Source organism: Gambusia affinis, linkage group LG04 (assembly GCF_019740435.1).
Source record: "Gambusia affinis linkage group LG04, SWU_Gaff_1.0, whole genome shotgun sequence".
Classification (NCBI taxonomy): Eukaryota; Metazoa; Chordata; class Actinopteri; order Cyprinodontiformes; family Poeciliidae; genus Gambusia; species Gambusia affinis.
In genome coordinates this window covers 506,041-522,263 of record NC_057871.1, presented here as the reverse complement: position 1 = coordinate 522,263, position 16,223 = coordinate 506,041, and the positions used below count along the sequence as shown (strand labels likewise).

Sequence of the window (16,223 nt, the reverse complement as noted above, 5' to 3'; positions counted from 1 at the left end):
CTGGTCAGAACCCGTCCCAGCAGAACTCCAGTGTCTGCTGGTTAAATCCAACCAATCACGAAGCTCCTGCTGCTGACATCAAAATATTTAATCCTCACCACAATAAAAGCTTCTCTTTGGAGGCTTTTATTGTGACACTGCTTCCTGTTGAACCCAAATGATGAGTTCAATGACAGTCAGAACTTCAACTGGACCTTCAGATGTTTCATTTTTTTAACAGGAAATAATGATTCAGTTTGAGATGAAAGATTTAATAATAAAACATTCAAAATGGCTGCTGTCCAGATCAGAACCAGGAAGTTCTGGGTCCGCCTTCAGGAGGAATTAGGTCACTCTCCGTTTTTTCCGGGCCTGGAACCGCTCCGTTTTGCTCTTAATGGATTTAACGAGCAGCGACAGACTCGGATCCATCGCCTTTTTTGAGTCCGATTCCCGCACAGTTCCGGCTGCTTCCTGTCCGCCGCCAGGCTCCGCCCCCTCCGGTCCCCTGCCAGGCTCCGCCCCCTCCTGTCCGCCGCCAGGCTCCGCCCCCTCCTGTCCGCCGCCAGGCTCCGCGCGGCGGCGGCGCTGCTTCTCCTCCAGGATGCTCTGCGTGGCTCTGGTGTTCCTGAAGCCGGGGTGGGACGGGTCCAGGTTGAACAGGTGGGAGGTGAAGACGGCCTGGAAGCGCGGGTCAGAAACGTCCACCTGGAGACAGAGACCGCATCATCAACCGACCTACGGAGGGCTGAACCTGCCATCGACCGACCTACGGAGAGCTGAACCTGCCCCTCATTTCTAATATTTCAAAAGCTTTGGTGGCAAATTTAATAAATAAGTACATAATTAAATAATAACTGTCTTAATAAAGAACATAAAACAAAAGGAGCTAAATTAACAAGTACTTTAAAAATGTCTAAAATAAAAGCTCGATAAAAATTGTTCCCATTTAAATAATTATACCTTTATAAAACTAATGCTACAAATAATAGACTAGTATTTAATAGATGGTTAATTCACTGTTACTGGTGACAACAAATATTCCTATTATTTACCTTTTGACAATTGTTTTGTCTCAGTAAAATGAAGAATGGATTCAGATTTGTTAGGAAAATGAATCTAGAAATCCTTGCAGGCAGTGATGGGGAAACTTCTGCCAGTGTGCTAATGGTAAAGCTAACTTTTAGCACAACACTTTAGCATTTTTGCTAACTTTGAAAACATTTAGCGCACGCAGCTTTCCCTAAATTAATTTTCCAGATAATTTCTAAACAGCTAATTTTAAAAGTTTCGTAAACTATAGTTGAATAAAGTTTAATGTCCGTTTTTAGTTTTGGTTATAGAAATTCTTCTAGTTAGACGTTTTTATCCATGCTCTTATTTTGAAATGAAGGAAGACTGTTTCCTCTTTCTTTTCCTGTAATAACTTTATCTAAAACCAGAAATAGGAACAAATTAAAGTGTTTGAAGTTAGCGCCTGAGCATTAGCAGAACTAATGTTTATGATTTAACAGTTAGCGACGCTAGCTCTTAGTTAGCGCCGGCTGCCCCCACCAGGCCAGCGTGGGAATCGCAGCCCTTCCAGGTAAATCCTGCCTGAGGATGAAGGTCTCACCTGGAAGCCGTCGTCCTCCAGCGGCGCTTCGCCCTTCCTCAGCAGCTTCTTCCTCTTCCTCCTGCTCAGGTTCTGCTGCTCTACGATCTTGTCGTAGTTAAAGTGTTTGTGTTTGGCTTCATCATCGTCATCCTCCATCAGCAGAGCCATCTGGGCCTGGAAGCAAGCAGACGGTTGAGACTCCTGCAGTCGGAGGACGACCCGGCTGGGAATCGTTCTGCACCTTCTGTTTCTGCCGCTCCTCTTCCTCCTCAGCTGTAAGCTGCTCTTCCTCTTGTTTCTTCTTCTTTTGTTTCTTCTTCATGTCTGAAATATAAAACATGACATGAATCAGTCAGAGTTCACTTCATTAAAGACGAGCAGAAATAATTTTAACTGAATTTCAGAACCAAAACTAACTGCAGTAAATTTGTCAAGTTAGATTCAAAATGCAGTTTTAAATATCTGGATTCTTTTGTCCATGTTTGTTTGTCCAAGGTTTAAAGTAGAACAAGGTGGCAGATTGTTGTGCAGAAACAGGAAGTCAGAACCATGAGATTGTAATAAAATCTCTGTGGATCTTCTTCCAGAGTTTAACGGCAGAGAAAACAAACTGGATGGATTGATAAACTTGAGTCTGGGTTTCTCCGTCGCTGTGAGGGAAACTGATGAGCCACAGGAAGCTGCAGGGTCGTTTTGGGGTTACTGACTGGATGGCTCTGCGCCACATGGAGAAAACGTCGGCGCCACGACCGAGAGACCGACTGTTTTAAACACCGACGGCCAGAACGGTGTCACCGTGGTAACTGAGCGTCCTGCAGGGGCGTCACCTGACGGTCCGAGCTCGTCTGAGAAGAACGGGTCGCTGAGGTCGACATCAGGAGGAAGCTCGTCGTCACTGAGCTCTTCTTCTGCTCCCTGATAGAGAAAGCGTCGCGTTAGAATCAATACTGCCTGCAGTTCAGAGCTCTGTCAGGAGGAGGCGCCACTCACCTGCTTTCTTTCACTTTTCTTCTGCTTCTTCTTCTGCTTCTTCTTCTGCAGAAACTCCTCCCAGGGCGTCATCTGGTCCTTGGCCTCCAGCTTCTTCTTCACCAGCCGCTCCGCCGTTTCCTTCAGACCTGAGGAGGAGGACAATGAGCCGCGTTGCCGTCGGGCCGAGAGGCTGGAGGCGGATCCTCCTGCTACCTGGAACCCAGCTGATCTCCATCTCCATGTCCTCCTGCTGCCTCTTCTCTTTGCTCTGGATGCTCTTCAGCAGCTCTCTGTATTTACTGATCTGCTCCTCGCTCCTCTTCTTCTTCTTCTGTTTCTCCTGAGGTTTCTCCTCCACCTCCTCTCCGATCGTCTCTTCTGTTTGAAACAAACAACTCAGCATAACTTCGTCTCCTTAAAGCACCAGAAAACTTTTCTCCATCCTCACCTGCGCCTGCCTCCTCCTGCTGCTCTTCATCTTCGTCTTCCTCACTGGAGGAGGCCAGGTAGGCCTTAAAGTCCAGGTCCAGCAGCTCCTGTTTGTTGAACTTCCTGTTCAGAGCCGTCACGCGCTCGTGGTCTGTCTCGTCCCACGTCAGCTGCACCTGATTGGTCCAGAACAGATCCAAGCGTGATCAGATTATTGATCATCTCATTAATATTCATTAATAATCAAGGGGCGTGCTGTGGTGGCGCAGTGGGTCAGCACGTTGCATGACCCCCCTTCTGTCTGCCTACTGTCACAAAAATACGAGCCACTAAAAACTCTTTGGAGAAAAAAATGGAAAAATTAATAAATAAAAACTTTTTAAAAAAATCATCTCACTATTCCACCCTAAACTTTAAATTTGCGATTTAAACCACGGATCATAAAGCAAAGAAAATGGATGAACTTCAGCAGCATTTTCAGTACAACGTGTCAGATTCACTCTCAGGAACCGGACCGGACCGGACCAGAACCAGCTGCTCTGGTCTGAAGCTTCAGCCCAGAACCGGTTCTGACCTTGGAGGAGGCGACAGCGGACGAGGTGAACAGCTTGGGCGTGTAGGCCGTCAGGTTGATGTCGGTCGCCACGTCGCTGGGCTCCTCGTCAAACGTCACGTCATCAGGAACAAAACTGTCCAGTGAAAGAACCTTAGAAACTCAAGTTTAATAAAGGAAACCCGGGTCGGGATGTTTTCATTTGTCATGGTACCGGAGGTCCAGAACCGAGCAGCTGCTCTCGTATTCGAAGCCGTCGCATTCCTCGTAGATCTTCACCGCCGTCTCCACTGAGTCGCATTCCACCACGGCGTAGAAATACTTCAGACGCTTGAACTGATAATCCCGCAGCTTCTCCCTGTAAACCCTGAGAGGAGCAACAGAACCGCTGAAGCATCTGGACCCAGAACCTCCGTCAGTTTTTATCTGTTTCTAATTAAACCACCAGGAAGCTGCTAAAGTGCCTGCTGCTGCCTACAGTGACACCCGGTGGTAGAAAGTCCACACTGCGGTCAATTAAACCCCAGCTGCCTCGCAATTATTACTGTCTTCTTCTACTGTTATACAAACTGAGCATTTGGAGGCTGAACAAACAGAGAAATGACTCCATAGCGCCCCCTGGCTGTTTTTCAGAGGATCCTCCACACTGACAGCCGATGACCTGCAGACAGCCCAGCAGGGGGCGGCGCAGCAGCAGGAACCTCCCAGCTCACCTGTCTTCCTCTGTCTCGTTCTCCGAATCGTCCGGCAGCGCCTTCAGCTCCGGCGGTCCCTGCGTCTCCTCCACCTTCAGTCTCTCCTTCCCAAACTCTGACGGGAAAATCTGGACAACAATACCCACAATGCACTGCTGTTATTCAGGACAAACAACCGGCTTGGTTCTGTCGGTGGGTAGAATAAAATCAGATTGTTGATCCAACATGGCGGCTTCGCAGGGCCAGATGAACCCTGGGTCTCGTCTCTCAGGCACAGTTACCTTCACAGACAGCACAGCGCCCCCTTCAGGCACGAAGGAGCTGAACAGAGCCAGCAGATCTTTGGCCTTCAGGCGATCCCAGTCCATGTTACAGACGGCGAGCCGAGCAGAAACCTGGAACACGTTAAAAACCGGTCAGAACCGGTCAGAACCGGTCAGGACCTCGAGCCGCGCCGCCTCACCTGCTGGCTCCGCGGCGCGTCTCTGCACAGCTCCCCCCAGTCGTGTTCGAACTGCTCTTCCTCCTGCCTCAGGATGTCGTCCACATCATCATCATCCTCGTCTTCATCAGAGCTGGTCTCCATGTTTCCTTTTCCTCGGGCCAGATCCGGTCCGCTGTCATCATCAGAGTCCAGACCGGACTCTTCATCATCCTCCTCGTCATCATCTGAGGAAGACATGAATGCTAACTCAGTTAGCTTTAGCTGTCATTCTTTAGACCAGGGGCCACCAACACGGGGCCCGCGGTGCCCCGGGGGGACCGTCAGTCGCCCGCAGAGCAACTTCTAAAAACAGCCACTGTCTTTAGGGAGCACTGCCACAGAAATGATTCAATTTAATGTTGTTACATTTAATTAATAACATTTGTTTAGATTTAGATTTTTTCAAGAAGTAAATTATAAAAAATGTTTAAAATAAATTGCTTCATGCATGAAACTCTTTTCTATGGTTAAAGTTCAGAACCGGTCAGACGCCTGCAGGGTTTTATCGGAGGGCGGCGGCGCCTGCAGGCTGCTCCCTCTCTGTCTACCTTAAGATTTTCCTTGGAGTAAAACAAGAAAAGAATAATTTCTGAAATTTGTATTATTTAACTCTCTTTACAATTAACACAATTGTGGAGAACCTCCTCTGGTCGTCTAAGACAGGGGTTTTCAAAGTATGAAAGGGTGAGCCCCCCTCCAAGGAGCACAATGCCTGCTGCCCCCCCCGTGGAGGGGGGTGGAGTTGTAAAAACTCCACCTTCAGCCCCGCTCTGGCCAAAACCAGTGATGGCATAGTTACTTTGAAAAAGTAACTTTAATCGGACTACTGATTACTCCTTGAAAAAGTAACTTAGTTATATTACTGATTACTTGACTTGGAAAGTAACTAAGTTACATTAAAAGTAATTTTTTAGTTACTTTCAGCAGCTGCTAACAACAACACTGTGAAAATCACATTGATCTTTGCCAAAAGTTAATTGTAAGCTATTTTATAGTGGTAACATCAACAATGTGTCTCCACTGATAAGGTTGAACTGAAGAGGAGATTGTAGAAAAAACAGTACAAAAAATAAAAAACATGAGTAATTTGTGTGGTCCTCTGTAGTCTGGAAAACTCCAAGAAGGATTTTAAAGCCCCCCGCCCCCAGCCTCCAGATTCTGTGTTACGGCCCTGCATTTGGTGTCACTGCGCACAGAGCTCCTCCTGCAGCTCCACAGCTCAGATGGCTGCACAGATTTGCGGCACTTATCTTAATATTAATAATTATAGTGGTGTTAAGTTGCCATTATAATCATTGGCAACTACGGACACGTTTATTCGTGGCTGTTTTCACGTTTATTGCGCTGTTCATATTGGTCTCGATGTTTGCAGTTTTCTGGAGCGCAACGCGAAGCTCAACGTCATTCAGAGGTAATAAATTAACTTGACATTAACAAAGACACAGCGGGACGAATCATCCTGGAAATGATGAACAGGGAGAGACTGAGTAAAACTACCTTAATGACGGACAAATTCTGGGATTTATTATGAGTCTCTGCTTATTTCCAAACCCAAATGAGCAACTTCACGTTCAAAAACGAGCCCAAAAAAGGCGCAACCCGCCACTCATTAAATCTGCAAGCGACTTAAAAAAAATGAAGCCCAAAGCCGTTTATAATAATCGGACTTGGCGACAAAAACTGAAAATAGTTCCAGTTTTTCCACCAACAAAATGCGCATCTCCCTCCATTGTTTACATTTCTGTCGCATAGAGACGTCGGTCACTCGACAAGACGAGTAGAGGAAATATGATTAAATAACAAAAGAAGATAGTAACGCAAAAATGATTTTGATAAGTAACTGTAGTCTGACTACTGGATTTGAAATAGCAACGCGTTAGATTACTGGTTACGGAAAAAAGTGGTCCGACGTCAGTAACGTTACTGACATCACTGACCAAAACATCCTCTAAGGGGGGAAACATTTCCACTGATTCCCGCTCCACACGCGCACCCCACAGTACCAACTTTTTCCTAAATCCACAGAGTTGATCGTGTGCGTAAAAGACGTTTCTCTCACATCAGTAGACAGCAAGCAGATAGCTTTTCCGGTTTACTTTTTCCCTCGCACCGCGCCTCCCCTAAAGTGCTCTGGCGCCCCCCAGGGGAGGCGCGCCTCACACTTTGAAAACCGCCGATCTAAGACGTTTACTACATCTGATCTGGAAGGCCCAACATTTACATTTTCCTGTAGCGGCTCTGTCACTTGATGTGGAAAAAGCGTTCGACAAGGTCAGCTGGAACTATCTCTACTTTACACTTGGAAAATTTGGGTTTCAATACTCTTTTCTAGAAATAATAAAAATGATATACACAGACTCAAAAGCGACTGTAACGACAAATGGATCAAGATCAGATCAATTCTTAATTGAACGTGGGACTAAATGTAGTGGTTATAAAACAAGATCTAGTGATCTGTGATCGATTGTTTTGGTCTTTCAAGTTCGGTGCTACAGACAGATATGCTAAAGGGTAGCCTAAGTTTAATGAAGTCTAAAAACAATGTATTTTCTTTAATGGGACCCGTCAACTGTTCAGTTCACCAAACCAAAAACAACTAATAAACCGGCGACCCAACAGAACCGAACACTGTAAAAAACTCAGGATCTTAGAACAACAGGAGATTCAAACTCCACTCATCATTTTTAACTTACAGTAAAAATAAACTGACCAATCAGATTCAGGCTCTGGCTGACCTTTGACCCCCACAGACTCACACTGATGTGCTACATACAAAATGTTTTGGTACAAAATAATTTTCTCTTCTCTCCACAGTTTAGTTAATAGTAAAGAGGGTTGGATAATAAAATAATAATAACTTTTCTGTTTGTATTTAAAGGAAAATCTCTCAGTGCCTCCAGATGTTCAGCTGCAGCTGCAACAATCCAGACTCTCAGTCACTTTGGACAATTTAGAATCAGACAGAAAATCTCCAACAGGGAATCAAACTCACAACTCTGAACTAAGAACTTCTGATCACATGATAGTAATGAACCATATCTACCATGATAAATTATTACTGATAACTATTGTCAGTAGATCATTAATATGATCATATATACATATATTAATATTGTTATAAAGGCTGAGACAACAATATTTATGTCTGAATCAAACCAGCAGCCCTTCGTGTTGCTCTGGACCCGGGAAGCAGCTCCCAGTTGACCTCTGACCCCTGACCTAGAACTAAACATGAGGAAATAAAAGTTCATCTTTGACTTTATTTAAACGAACCAAATGTTTGTTTGTTTGAACAGAGATTATTTATTCCTGGAGACAATACTTTTTATGAAACCTCTCAGAAATAAATAAACTGACTGATGTGAAATCAGAGGATGAAAAATTATTCTGACCTTCTGCTGCTGCTGCTCTGCTTCCTCGTCCAAGATGCTTCTTCTGTCCCTGAACGTCTTCCTCCTCCTCCTCCTTTTCTTCTTCCTCCTCCTCCTCCTCCTCCTTTTCTTCTTCCTCCTCCTCCTCCTTTTCTTCTTCCTCCTCCTCCTCCTCCTTTTCTTCTTCCTCCTCCTCCTTTTCTTCTTCCTCCTCCTCCTCCTCCAGCTGATAGAAGCGCCTCAGGTCGGCGGCGGTGGACAGCTGGACGGGTCGTCCTCTCTTGTCCACCGTCTGGTTCGTCTGGAAGCGCCGGTCGTGAAACATGGACTGAAAACGTTTGTCAATCTTGACTTTACGTTCTTTCTCTGGCATTTCCCAGAACCTGGGGTCCTTCTGGACCCGGCAGAACCGCTCATCGTTGGTCCGCTCCTTCCTGGACGACATGTTTGGGGAGATAACAGCGCCACCTGCAGGACAGGAGCAGCTGGGATCAGTTTATTAGCATCTGAAAAGCTCAAATAAAACCTGGAGGAGGAAGTTCAGAGGATCACATCCTGAATCCGACGTCCTTCTAACCAAACGACCAGACAGACTGAAAGAGGAGCAGCAAAAGCAAAGGAAGCGGATTAGCAGAGCTAGCTAACAGCTGATGGAGCCATCAGGACGTTACTGTGAAGTACCATCTCTGCTCAGCAGACACTGAGCTGTTAGCATGCTAGCTAACTAGCATGTCAGGACTCCTGACTAGCTAGCTGTTAGCCTCCTGATCGGCTGTCAAACAGAAACATCTTTAGTCAGAGGTCCTTTCTGAGACGGTGCACGACTGACTGCTACTGCAGATCCTTCCATCCTTAACATCCTCAAACATAATTCATCCGCTCTGATGTCTGACCTTTGACCTCACCTGCAACTGATTTGATCAGAACCGAACCGGTGGACAATTCACACTTCAATAATTCAACTGAATCTTGTAAAATCTGATTGGTTCATTATTTTCCGTCGGCTGGTTTTTATTTGGAGAATATGACGAACTGAACCTTTGTTCCAGTTTATGATAAAATGACAAAAACATTCAAAACCACCGAGCCGATTAACGGAACATCTAATGGATCAGAGAAATCGGGTCCAAATATGAGACCAACTAAAGTCTGGTACCGAACCGGACCGGTTCGTTTAAAACCCAGAGAAAAGGCACAGACTCCGGCGGAGAAGCAGCTAGCAGGTCCAACCACAACCAGAACCAGAGCCAGAACCAGGGGCTGGAATTAAAAATAAAAGTTACCTTATCTGAGCCTCCTCACACGTGTTTTCCCAGCATGCACTCTGCTCCTTCTACTCTGACTCAGTACGGTGCGAAAGAGGGACAAACAGCGCGAAGCGCAGATCGCTCGGGGAACGTTCAGATTCAGATTTTCTGATCCAAATCTTTTATACTTCAGTCCCTATAATAATCAGAAAATAAACTGTCACATAAACGTTTTTATGTTTCTAATTAAAACTTTAATTTAACCTGTAAATATGTTAAAAGGTAAAAAACAGTTTGAATTGCATTTCATTTCAATAACATGATAAAACGACCCAGTTATTATTACCAACCGCGTGATAAAAACTTGATGATTCATTTTGTTTTTGGAGGAAAATATAAAACAGTTCAAACAGTCATGTGTTTATTATTCAACATGAATTCAATCAGACTTCAGGTCTTCTTATTTATTACATTCACACTGAGATGCTTCGTGTTTTATGTTAATGAGCCTAAATGGACCAAAAATTAAATAGAAAAATAAATTATTTTATTTTCTCTTCTCCAGTTTTTCAGTTGAAGTATTTTCAGGTTTTAGTTGTTTTTATTTTTTCAGGTTGTGAATTTAATCCCAGTAATCTGATTCCGGCTCCGCTCCCAGCCTCTGATCCAGTTCCTCCGCTTGCATCCACCCGCCGGGCTTTCCGACCGGCCGCGGACGGAGGTCACCGAGGTCACTGCGGGCAGGAAGCCGCCATATTGGACTTCTTCTGGCTGGAAGCGGAACCATGAGCTGCCGGGGGGTCCAGAAGCTCCTGCAGGGAGCCGGTTCTGGTCCGGCAGGGTGGACCCGGACCCCCGCGGCCTACTGCTGCTGCTGGTTTGGATCTGGACCCAGCAGGGCCCGGTCCGGATCCGGTTCTGGTTCCGGACCTGGATCTGGGTCAGGCAGCATGAATGTGTTCAACAGGGAGATGAAGAGGAGGCAGAAGAACTGGGCCGCGGTTCTGCAGGACGGACACCAGTACGACTACTTGAGAGAAGAGGTGAAACTGGAGTTCGGTTCGGTTCGGGATTCAGGTTCTGATGATGGCGTTCAGTCTGGATTGTTTTGAATTCCTGTTTTCATTCCTCCTGAGTTCAGTAATGGAACCGGAAACCATCAGAACCAGAACCTCATGGTTCTGGACTCCTCAGGTCTGGTTCTGGTTCCGGACCGGTTCTGGTTCTCCAGGAGGAAGAGTCTCATCTGGATCTTGTGTTCTGCAGGTCGGCAGTCGAGTGGCTGATCGGGTTTATGACATCGCTAGGTGAGTTCTGGTTCTGGTTCTGGTCCAGCAGGAACCATGAAACCAGTTAAATCTGACTGGTTTCCATCTGAAGTCCAGTCTGGCAGGTTCTGATCCGTTTGTCCTCTCCTCAGGACATTTCCCCTGGCTCTGGACATGGGAGGAGGAAAAAGTTACATAGCAGAACATCTGAACAAGGTGAGGAAGAGGAGGGTGAGGAGGAAGAGACTCCTCCAACCTGCAGCTCCAGCCTGAACTGGGAATCTTGTAAACTGGGAATCTTCCAGTTTTGGTTGAGTTTTTCCTCTCTGATGTTCCAGGAAGTGGTGCAGCGTTTGGTTCTGACTGACGTCTCCCAGCAGGCTCTGGTGAGTGCTGACCCACATCCCAGTGGAACCGGTTCGGCCCAGTGGAACCGGTTCTGTGTTGCGTTTCAGAAGCTGGGCCGTCGGTCGGAGATTCCCACCCGGAGCGTTGTGGCCGATGAGGAGTTCCTGCCGTTCAGGGAGAACAGTTTCCACCTGGTGGTGAGCAGCCTCAGGTGAGACGCAGCTTTACCTGCAAAGCCCGGCTTCTTCCGGCAGGGGGCGCTTGGCTCAGGTTTTACATGAGAGATCGATCAGGGAACAGATCAATACGGAGCAAAAGGAACAACACAACGATTCACACGAAAACACAAGAAACAAACGCAGCAGAAAATGCTGCAAACAGGAAGTCCTCCAGACCAGCAGGGGGAGTCAGACACTAAAACACCAAACGTCCAGGAGAAACAGAGGAAGAGACAACAGTCTACTTTTTCTTTATGTATTTGTCAAACATGCTCTTTTACAGTATTACAGAACAGCAGCATATTAGATAATACTATCTACTCCAGACTCCCTCCAGTGGTGTGGAGGACTTCTGTTTCTAAAGTTACACTGTAAAAAAAAAATAGCAGTAGTTTGATTTATTTAGCCTTTTACAGAGGAAAAACTATGGGTGTTCATTCTTTAAACTTGTGTTTTTTCTATATTCATATTTATAAATATCACAGTTCCAAACTAATTTTATTTAATTCTGAGTTAAATATTTAACTAACTAAATATTTATCTTAGTAAGCTAAACGCAACGCGTTGCTTACTACATATCTAGTCAGCAAGCTGAATATTTAGGTAATTATTTAGCTTATTAAATATGTAGTAAGTTTAGGAAATATTTCAGGTAATAAATATCTAACTAAATATTTAGCTAGTTGAATGTTTAGTCAGATTTACCTGAAATATTTAGTTAGCTAAATATTTAGATGAGATTTAACCCTTTAGTTTGTAGTTTTGCTCTGTCTGAAGCGGCTCTCTTTTACAGCCTCCACTGGATCAACGACCTTCCCAGGGCGCTCAGCGAGGTACGGTCAGAGGTTCTGTATGTGGTTCTGTTTGGGTCGGCTGCGCCCTCATGCTGCCTCTCCCAGCAGATCCATCGAGTCCTGAAGCCGGACGGCGTCTTCGTTGGCGCCATGGCGGGCGGCGACACGCTGTACGAGCTGCGCTGCTCGCTGCAGCTGGCCCAGACGGAGCGGGAGGGCGGCTTCTCGCCCCACGTCTCCCCCTACACCGCCGTCACCGACCTGGGGAACCTGCTGGGCCGGGCCCGCTTCAACATGCTCACCGTGGTGAGGTTCTGGTTCTGCTAGGCCCGACCCAGCAGCTGTTAGAGGTTCTGAGGGACTCAGCTTGACTCAGTCCATTCAGTATTCTAAGTTTGTATTTATATCAAAATGAGCTAAAATGCTAACTTTAGCTAAAAGCTGGCATTAGCATGAGGGCTAACATCAGCTACAGGCATGCTGACCTGTAGTAGCGTATTTCATGTTGTATGCTAATAGCAGTGTGTAGCAGTAATGCTAAAATCATCCAAAAGGCTAATGCTAGCCTTAGTTATGTTATGTTAAATTAAATTATGTTAGCTAATGTTAGCCTAACATGAGCTCTGGTTCTGGACGGTTTCTTTCGTTGCTGAAGCGTTGACCTCGGTGCTTCCACCGCTCAGCTGAGGCACGTTTCTTCCTGAAGCGGCAGGCGGTGAAGCAGTCTGACCTTTGACCCCTCCTCCTCTGTGTTTCCAGGACGTTGATGATGTTCAGGTTCGTTATCCAGGAATCATGGAGCTCATGACGGACCTGCAAGGTACAGAGCTCAGAAATCCAAACAGTAACGTTTCCTGCAGAGGAGCAGACTGAGACGTGTCGCCCCCTGCAGGCATGGGGGAGAGTAACTGCGCGTGGAACAGGCGCTCCATGTTGCACCGCGACACCATGCTAGCAGCTGCAGCCGTCTATAAAGGTGAGGAGACTCTGGACCAATCAGATCTCTGATGGATGATGAGATGGGAACCTGAGATTCTAATCTGGATTACCAGGGAGCCATGATGGGAAACTGAACAACAGAAATCTGGTTTTAGTTTCATCAGAACTCTGAATGCAGTGAATGGACCTGGTTTTAACTGGACTTTATGAACTTCCTGTTAGTTCCAGTAACCATTTATGGATTTATGGATTAGCTTCCAGCTAATTCTGGGCTGAATGTTTATGATGTTAGCAATATTCTGTAAATCCTATAAATTTGTTAAAATGAGATTTAAATGACTGATTCTGGTTAAAATGTCACAGAGGTTCTTCATGACCCTCCAGTGAAGAATCTTTTTCTGAGGTTCTGATCCGAAAACAAAAACTGATCAGAATTTAAAGCAGAAAGTTTGAAGTAGTCCAGGTTTTAATCTCTTCATGCCTGTAATCTACCGGATTGGATTAATCTGGACTGATTCTGGACCAGTGGGACGTTTCATCCTGTCCGTCTCATTTCAGAGATGTACGGAAACCCAGACGGGTCAGTTCCCGCCACCTTCCAGATCCTCTACATGATTGGCTGGAAGCCTCACGAGTCCCAGGTGAGAGCAGAGTCTGGCCCTTTAACAGCCAATCAGCAGCAGGGGAACAGGCCCCGCCCCCGGAGCTTCACTGCTCTGCTCCCTCTGGTTGGGTTATACCTGTATGGAGGGCTGATCCTGCCAAAATCAAAATGGTTTGATGACAAAATTAATGTGGTAAATATTGAATCCAGAAAATAAGAACTTTCTAAACTTAATTTCTTATACAGGTTGACAAATATTTTTGTTTTACTAATTTATTTGACTTTTGTTATTTTTTTCATATACTGTATTAATTTAATATCAATTACATTGACTTTGATTTGATCTTACATTGATTTATGTTCTCCAGTATTTCCATTTTGCATTTTCTCCCCTACTCTTTTCTCATTTGTTTATTTCCATTTTTTTCATTTTATTTTTGATTACATTTTCATTTTTTCTTGTCCTGTTTCCTTCTGAATTTGAACGATCAAAAAGAAAAGAGAACACGAATAAAATAAAAATAAATCTGTAAATAAACAAAAACAATGAGAAAAAGGGGAGAAAATCTGTCAATGCACAATTAAACCAAGTGACTGAACAAAAACTAGTATGAAATAAATACAGAATGACAAATTTAGAAAAAAATAAAAATAAAACAGTGATGGTGTTGGATTAATGCTGCTGATAATGATACGTATTAGTGAATTCCACTGTATAATCAAATAAGATGGAAAAGTTCCTAATTGGTATTTTTGGAAGCAATGTTTGGCACATAAATTACTTTTTGAAGCCATGTATTTATTTCTATACTCACAGTTTTGACAGGATCTTCCTTCCGTAGTTGAGTTAATACACCAAACAGGAAAAACCCGACAGCAGGTTTGGGAACATTAAAACGGTTTTCTGCTCCGTGGTTCCTGCAGGCCCAGCCGGCCCGCCGCGGCTCCGCCACCGTGTCCTTCAGAGATCTGGCCAAGGTCAGCCGACCCGGCGGCGCCGACCGGTCCTAGGGTCACGACCTCACCGGGTCAGGCATCCAAGAGCAAGAGGTTCTGGTTCTGACTGTAAATATTGTGTAGAAATCTGCTTCTGGGAAATAAACTGAGTAGTGAAGGAAACATATAACTAGTGAGTGTGTTCTCTGTGATGAAGCTGCTGCCACACACACACGCCCACACACACACACACACACACACATTTGGCTAATTGTGACCAACTGGACATCCAGGTCTGCTCTGGATCCTCCAGACAGTTCTCCTTCAGCTGGTCCAGAATACAACAGGATTAAATCTGATTATGATCTGAAGTTAGAGCTCAGATTAATGATTGTTTCTGGATGAATTCTGGAGTAAAAATCCAGTAATGACCTTTGACCTTTCAGGCTCTTAATGAGAAGCCGAACCGGAGCGGTCTACTTCCTGGACCTGAAGTCCCGCTTGAGTTGCTTCCTTCACCTGGTTCTGATCAGAGCAGAACCTCCACCGTGGGCCCAAAGGATCCAGAACTTCTGCCTCCGTAGATCCGGACCGGAGTTACAACAACCGGACCGGACCGGACCAATAAAGTTCTAACAGTTTGTGTGGGCGACTGTGGCTGAGTAGTCGTCTTGTGATCAGAAGGTTGTAGGTTCGATTCCAGCTTCCTCCTGCCACATGTCGATGTGCTTTTGGGCAAGGCACTTAACCCCAAATCGGTCTGCGTGTCGGTGTATAAATGTGACTCCAGTGTAAAACGCTTTGAGTGAAAATGACTGGAAAAGCTCCATACAGCTTCAGTCCATTTAACATCTCCATTCAGATCAACAGCTCAGCAACAGAAAGTGATGAAGAATGAACGTTTCTATCTATGAGCTCTAGTTCTAGGAAGATGGAGAATAAAATCTGGACAGAATGTGGAGGAGAGCTGGGGTTAAAGGTCAAACCAGGGTGTTATTCTTTTGTCTTTGTTTCCTGATATTTTAAAATAAACATTTCAACAAAAAGGTTCTGTAACAGATAGTGAACTATTTAAAATAAATTGTCCAATAAATTATTTATTGTAAATTATTTAGAGTGAATTTTTATATTAAAATTTATTGCAGATTGTTTATAGATGTTTGTCTGTTCTGATGGTGTTTACATTTGTAATGTTTGGGTTTTTTTTTTTTTTTTTTTTTTTTTTTGTGTACCTCACGGGCTGCCGTAGTTAATGAGGGCAGGCCTTATAAGGCTGGTCTAATCATTCCAATGAAGGACTTGAATGGCCAAATTGTTTGGTAATGGAATCTACATTTGGCGTTCCCCGGTGAAAGCAGCGAGTTTTCACGGTGACTGTGGCGACAAGGTGATTGTGTCCAGGTGATCACTTGAATCTGAATCACCTGCAAAAGGAAAATAAAAAAGAGGAAATTCACCCGTCGAGGCTAATTAATTCACTAACTGGGGAGCTGCTATAGGTTCAAATTACTAATTTAAAAACTATTAATAATCTGATTATTTATTGGTGCTTCAATGTTTCATGACAGTCTGAGTTAAAAGATTATATAACAATGAAATAGAAAACAAATAAATATCTGATTCCTGATATTTCCACAGAAAATGATTTTATTCTCAGCTGTCATTTTTTCCATTTCAAACCTACAAAAATATTATAAAAATCCCCCAAACTTCCTTTTATTGTCATTGTGAATGAACAAAGCACAACAAAATTTAAAAAATAGCAACAAGTAAAATGATAAAAGTCTGA

At 44.6% G+C, this 16,223-nt stretch overlaps 2 protein-coding genes across 5 annotated transcripts; one reads left to right on the top strand and one right to left on the bottom strand.

Moving 5' to 3' along the window:
* Window positions 1-183: 183 nt before the first annotated feature.
* On the bottom strand, window positions 184-9,499 carry esf1 (ESF1, nucleolar pre-rRNA processing protein, homolog (S. cerevisiae)). 3 transcript variants are annotated; one of them, XM_044113007.1, is made up of 14 exons: window positions 9,364-9,499; window positions 8,102-8,548; window positions 4,689-4,894; window positions 4,507-4,620; window positions 4,244-4,353; window positions 3,745-3,897; window positions 3,552-3,666; window positions 2,997-3,153; window positions 2,762-2,926; window positions 2,567-2,694; window positions 2,404-2,491; window positions 1,818-1,900; window positions 1,595-1,750; window positions 184-687 (listed from the first exon to the last, which is right to left on the bottom strand). In XM_044113007.1, exons 2-14 carry the CDS (start codon window positions 8,523-8,525, stop codon window positions 325-327), a joined length of 2,262 nt encoding a protein of 753 aa, XP_043968942.1. In that variant the 5' UTR covers window positions 8,526-8,548; window positions 9,364-9,499; the 3' UTR covers window positions 184-324. The 3 variants fall into 3 exon arrangements, with proteins under 3 accessions (XP_043968942.1, XP_043968943.1, XP_043968944.1); XM_044113008.1 differs by lacking the exon at window positions 9,364-9,499 and adding an exon at window positions 8,986-9,334; XM_044113009.1 differs by lacking the exons at window positions 8,102-8,548; window positions 9,364-9,499 and adding an exon at window positions 7,866-7,887.
* A 136-nt stretch (window positions 9,500-9,635) lies between these two features.
* Window positions 9,636-14,621, top strand: ndufaf5 (NADH:ubiquinone oxidoreductase complex assembly factor 5). Of its 2 annotated transcripts, none has more exons than XM_044113048.1 (11): window positions 9,636-10,370; window positions 10,594-10,634; window positions 10,748-10,811; window positions 10,934-10,981; window positions 11,051-11,154; window positions 11,955-11,994; window positions 12,061-12,261; window positions 12,715-12,775; window positions 12,848-12,931; window positions 13,453-13,535; window positions 14,423-14,621. In XM_044113048.1, exons 1-11 carry the CDS (start codon window positions 10,113-10,115, stop codon window positions 14,507-14,509), a joined length of 1,071 nt encoding a protein of 356 aa, XP_043968983.1. In that variant the 5' UTR covers window positions 9,636-10,112; the 3' UTR covers window positions 14,510-14,621. The 2 variants fall into 2 exon arrangements, with proteins under 2 accessions (XP_043968983.1, XP_043968984.1); XM_044113049.1 differs by having other exon boundaries at window positions 9,645-10,370; window positions 12,064-12,261.
* The last annotated feature ends 1,602 nt before the right edge of the window (window positions 14,622-16,223 follow it).

What these genes read in the sequence shown, in the direction of transcription:
- ndufaf5 (XM_044113048.1), top strand. Translation starts at nt 10,113, where the DNA reads ATGAGCTGCCGGGGGGTCCAGAAGCTCCTGCAGGGAGCCGGTTCTGGT. An exon ending in GCTTCAACATGCTCACCGTG is followed by an intron (nt 12,262 to 12,714) that starts GTGAGGTTCTGG and finishes CTGTGTTTCCAG; the next exon opens with GACGTTGATGATGTTCAGGT. An exon ending in AGCTGCAGCCGTCTATAAAG is followed by an intron (nt 12,932 to 13,452) that starts GTGAGGAGACTC and finishes GTCTCATTTCAG; the next exon opens with AGATGTACGGAAACCCAGAC.
- esf1 (XM_044113007.1), bottom strand. Translation starts at nt 8,525, where the DNA reads ATGTCGTCCAGGAAGGAGCGGACCAACGATGAGCGGTTCTGCCGGGTC. An exon ending in TGCTCGGTTCTGGACCTCCG is followed by an intron (nt 3,667 to 3,744) that starts GTACCATGACAA and finishes TTCACTGGACAG; the next exon opens with TTTTGTTCCTGATGACGTGA. An exon ending in CCGCTGTCGCCTCCTCCAAG is followed by an intron (nt 3,154 to 3,551) that starts GTCAGAACCGGT and finishes TGGACCAATCAG; the next exon opens with GTGCAGCTGACGTGGGACGA.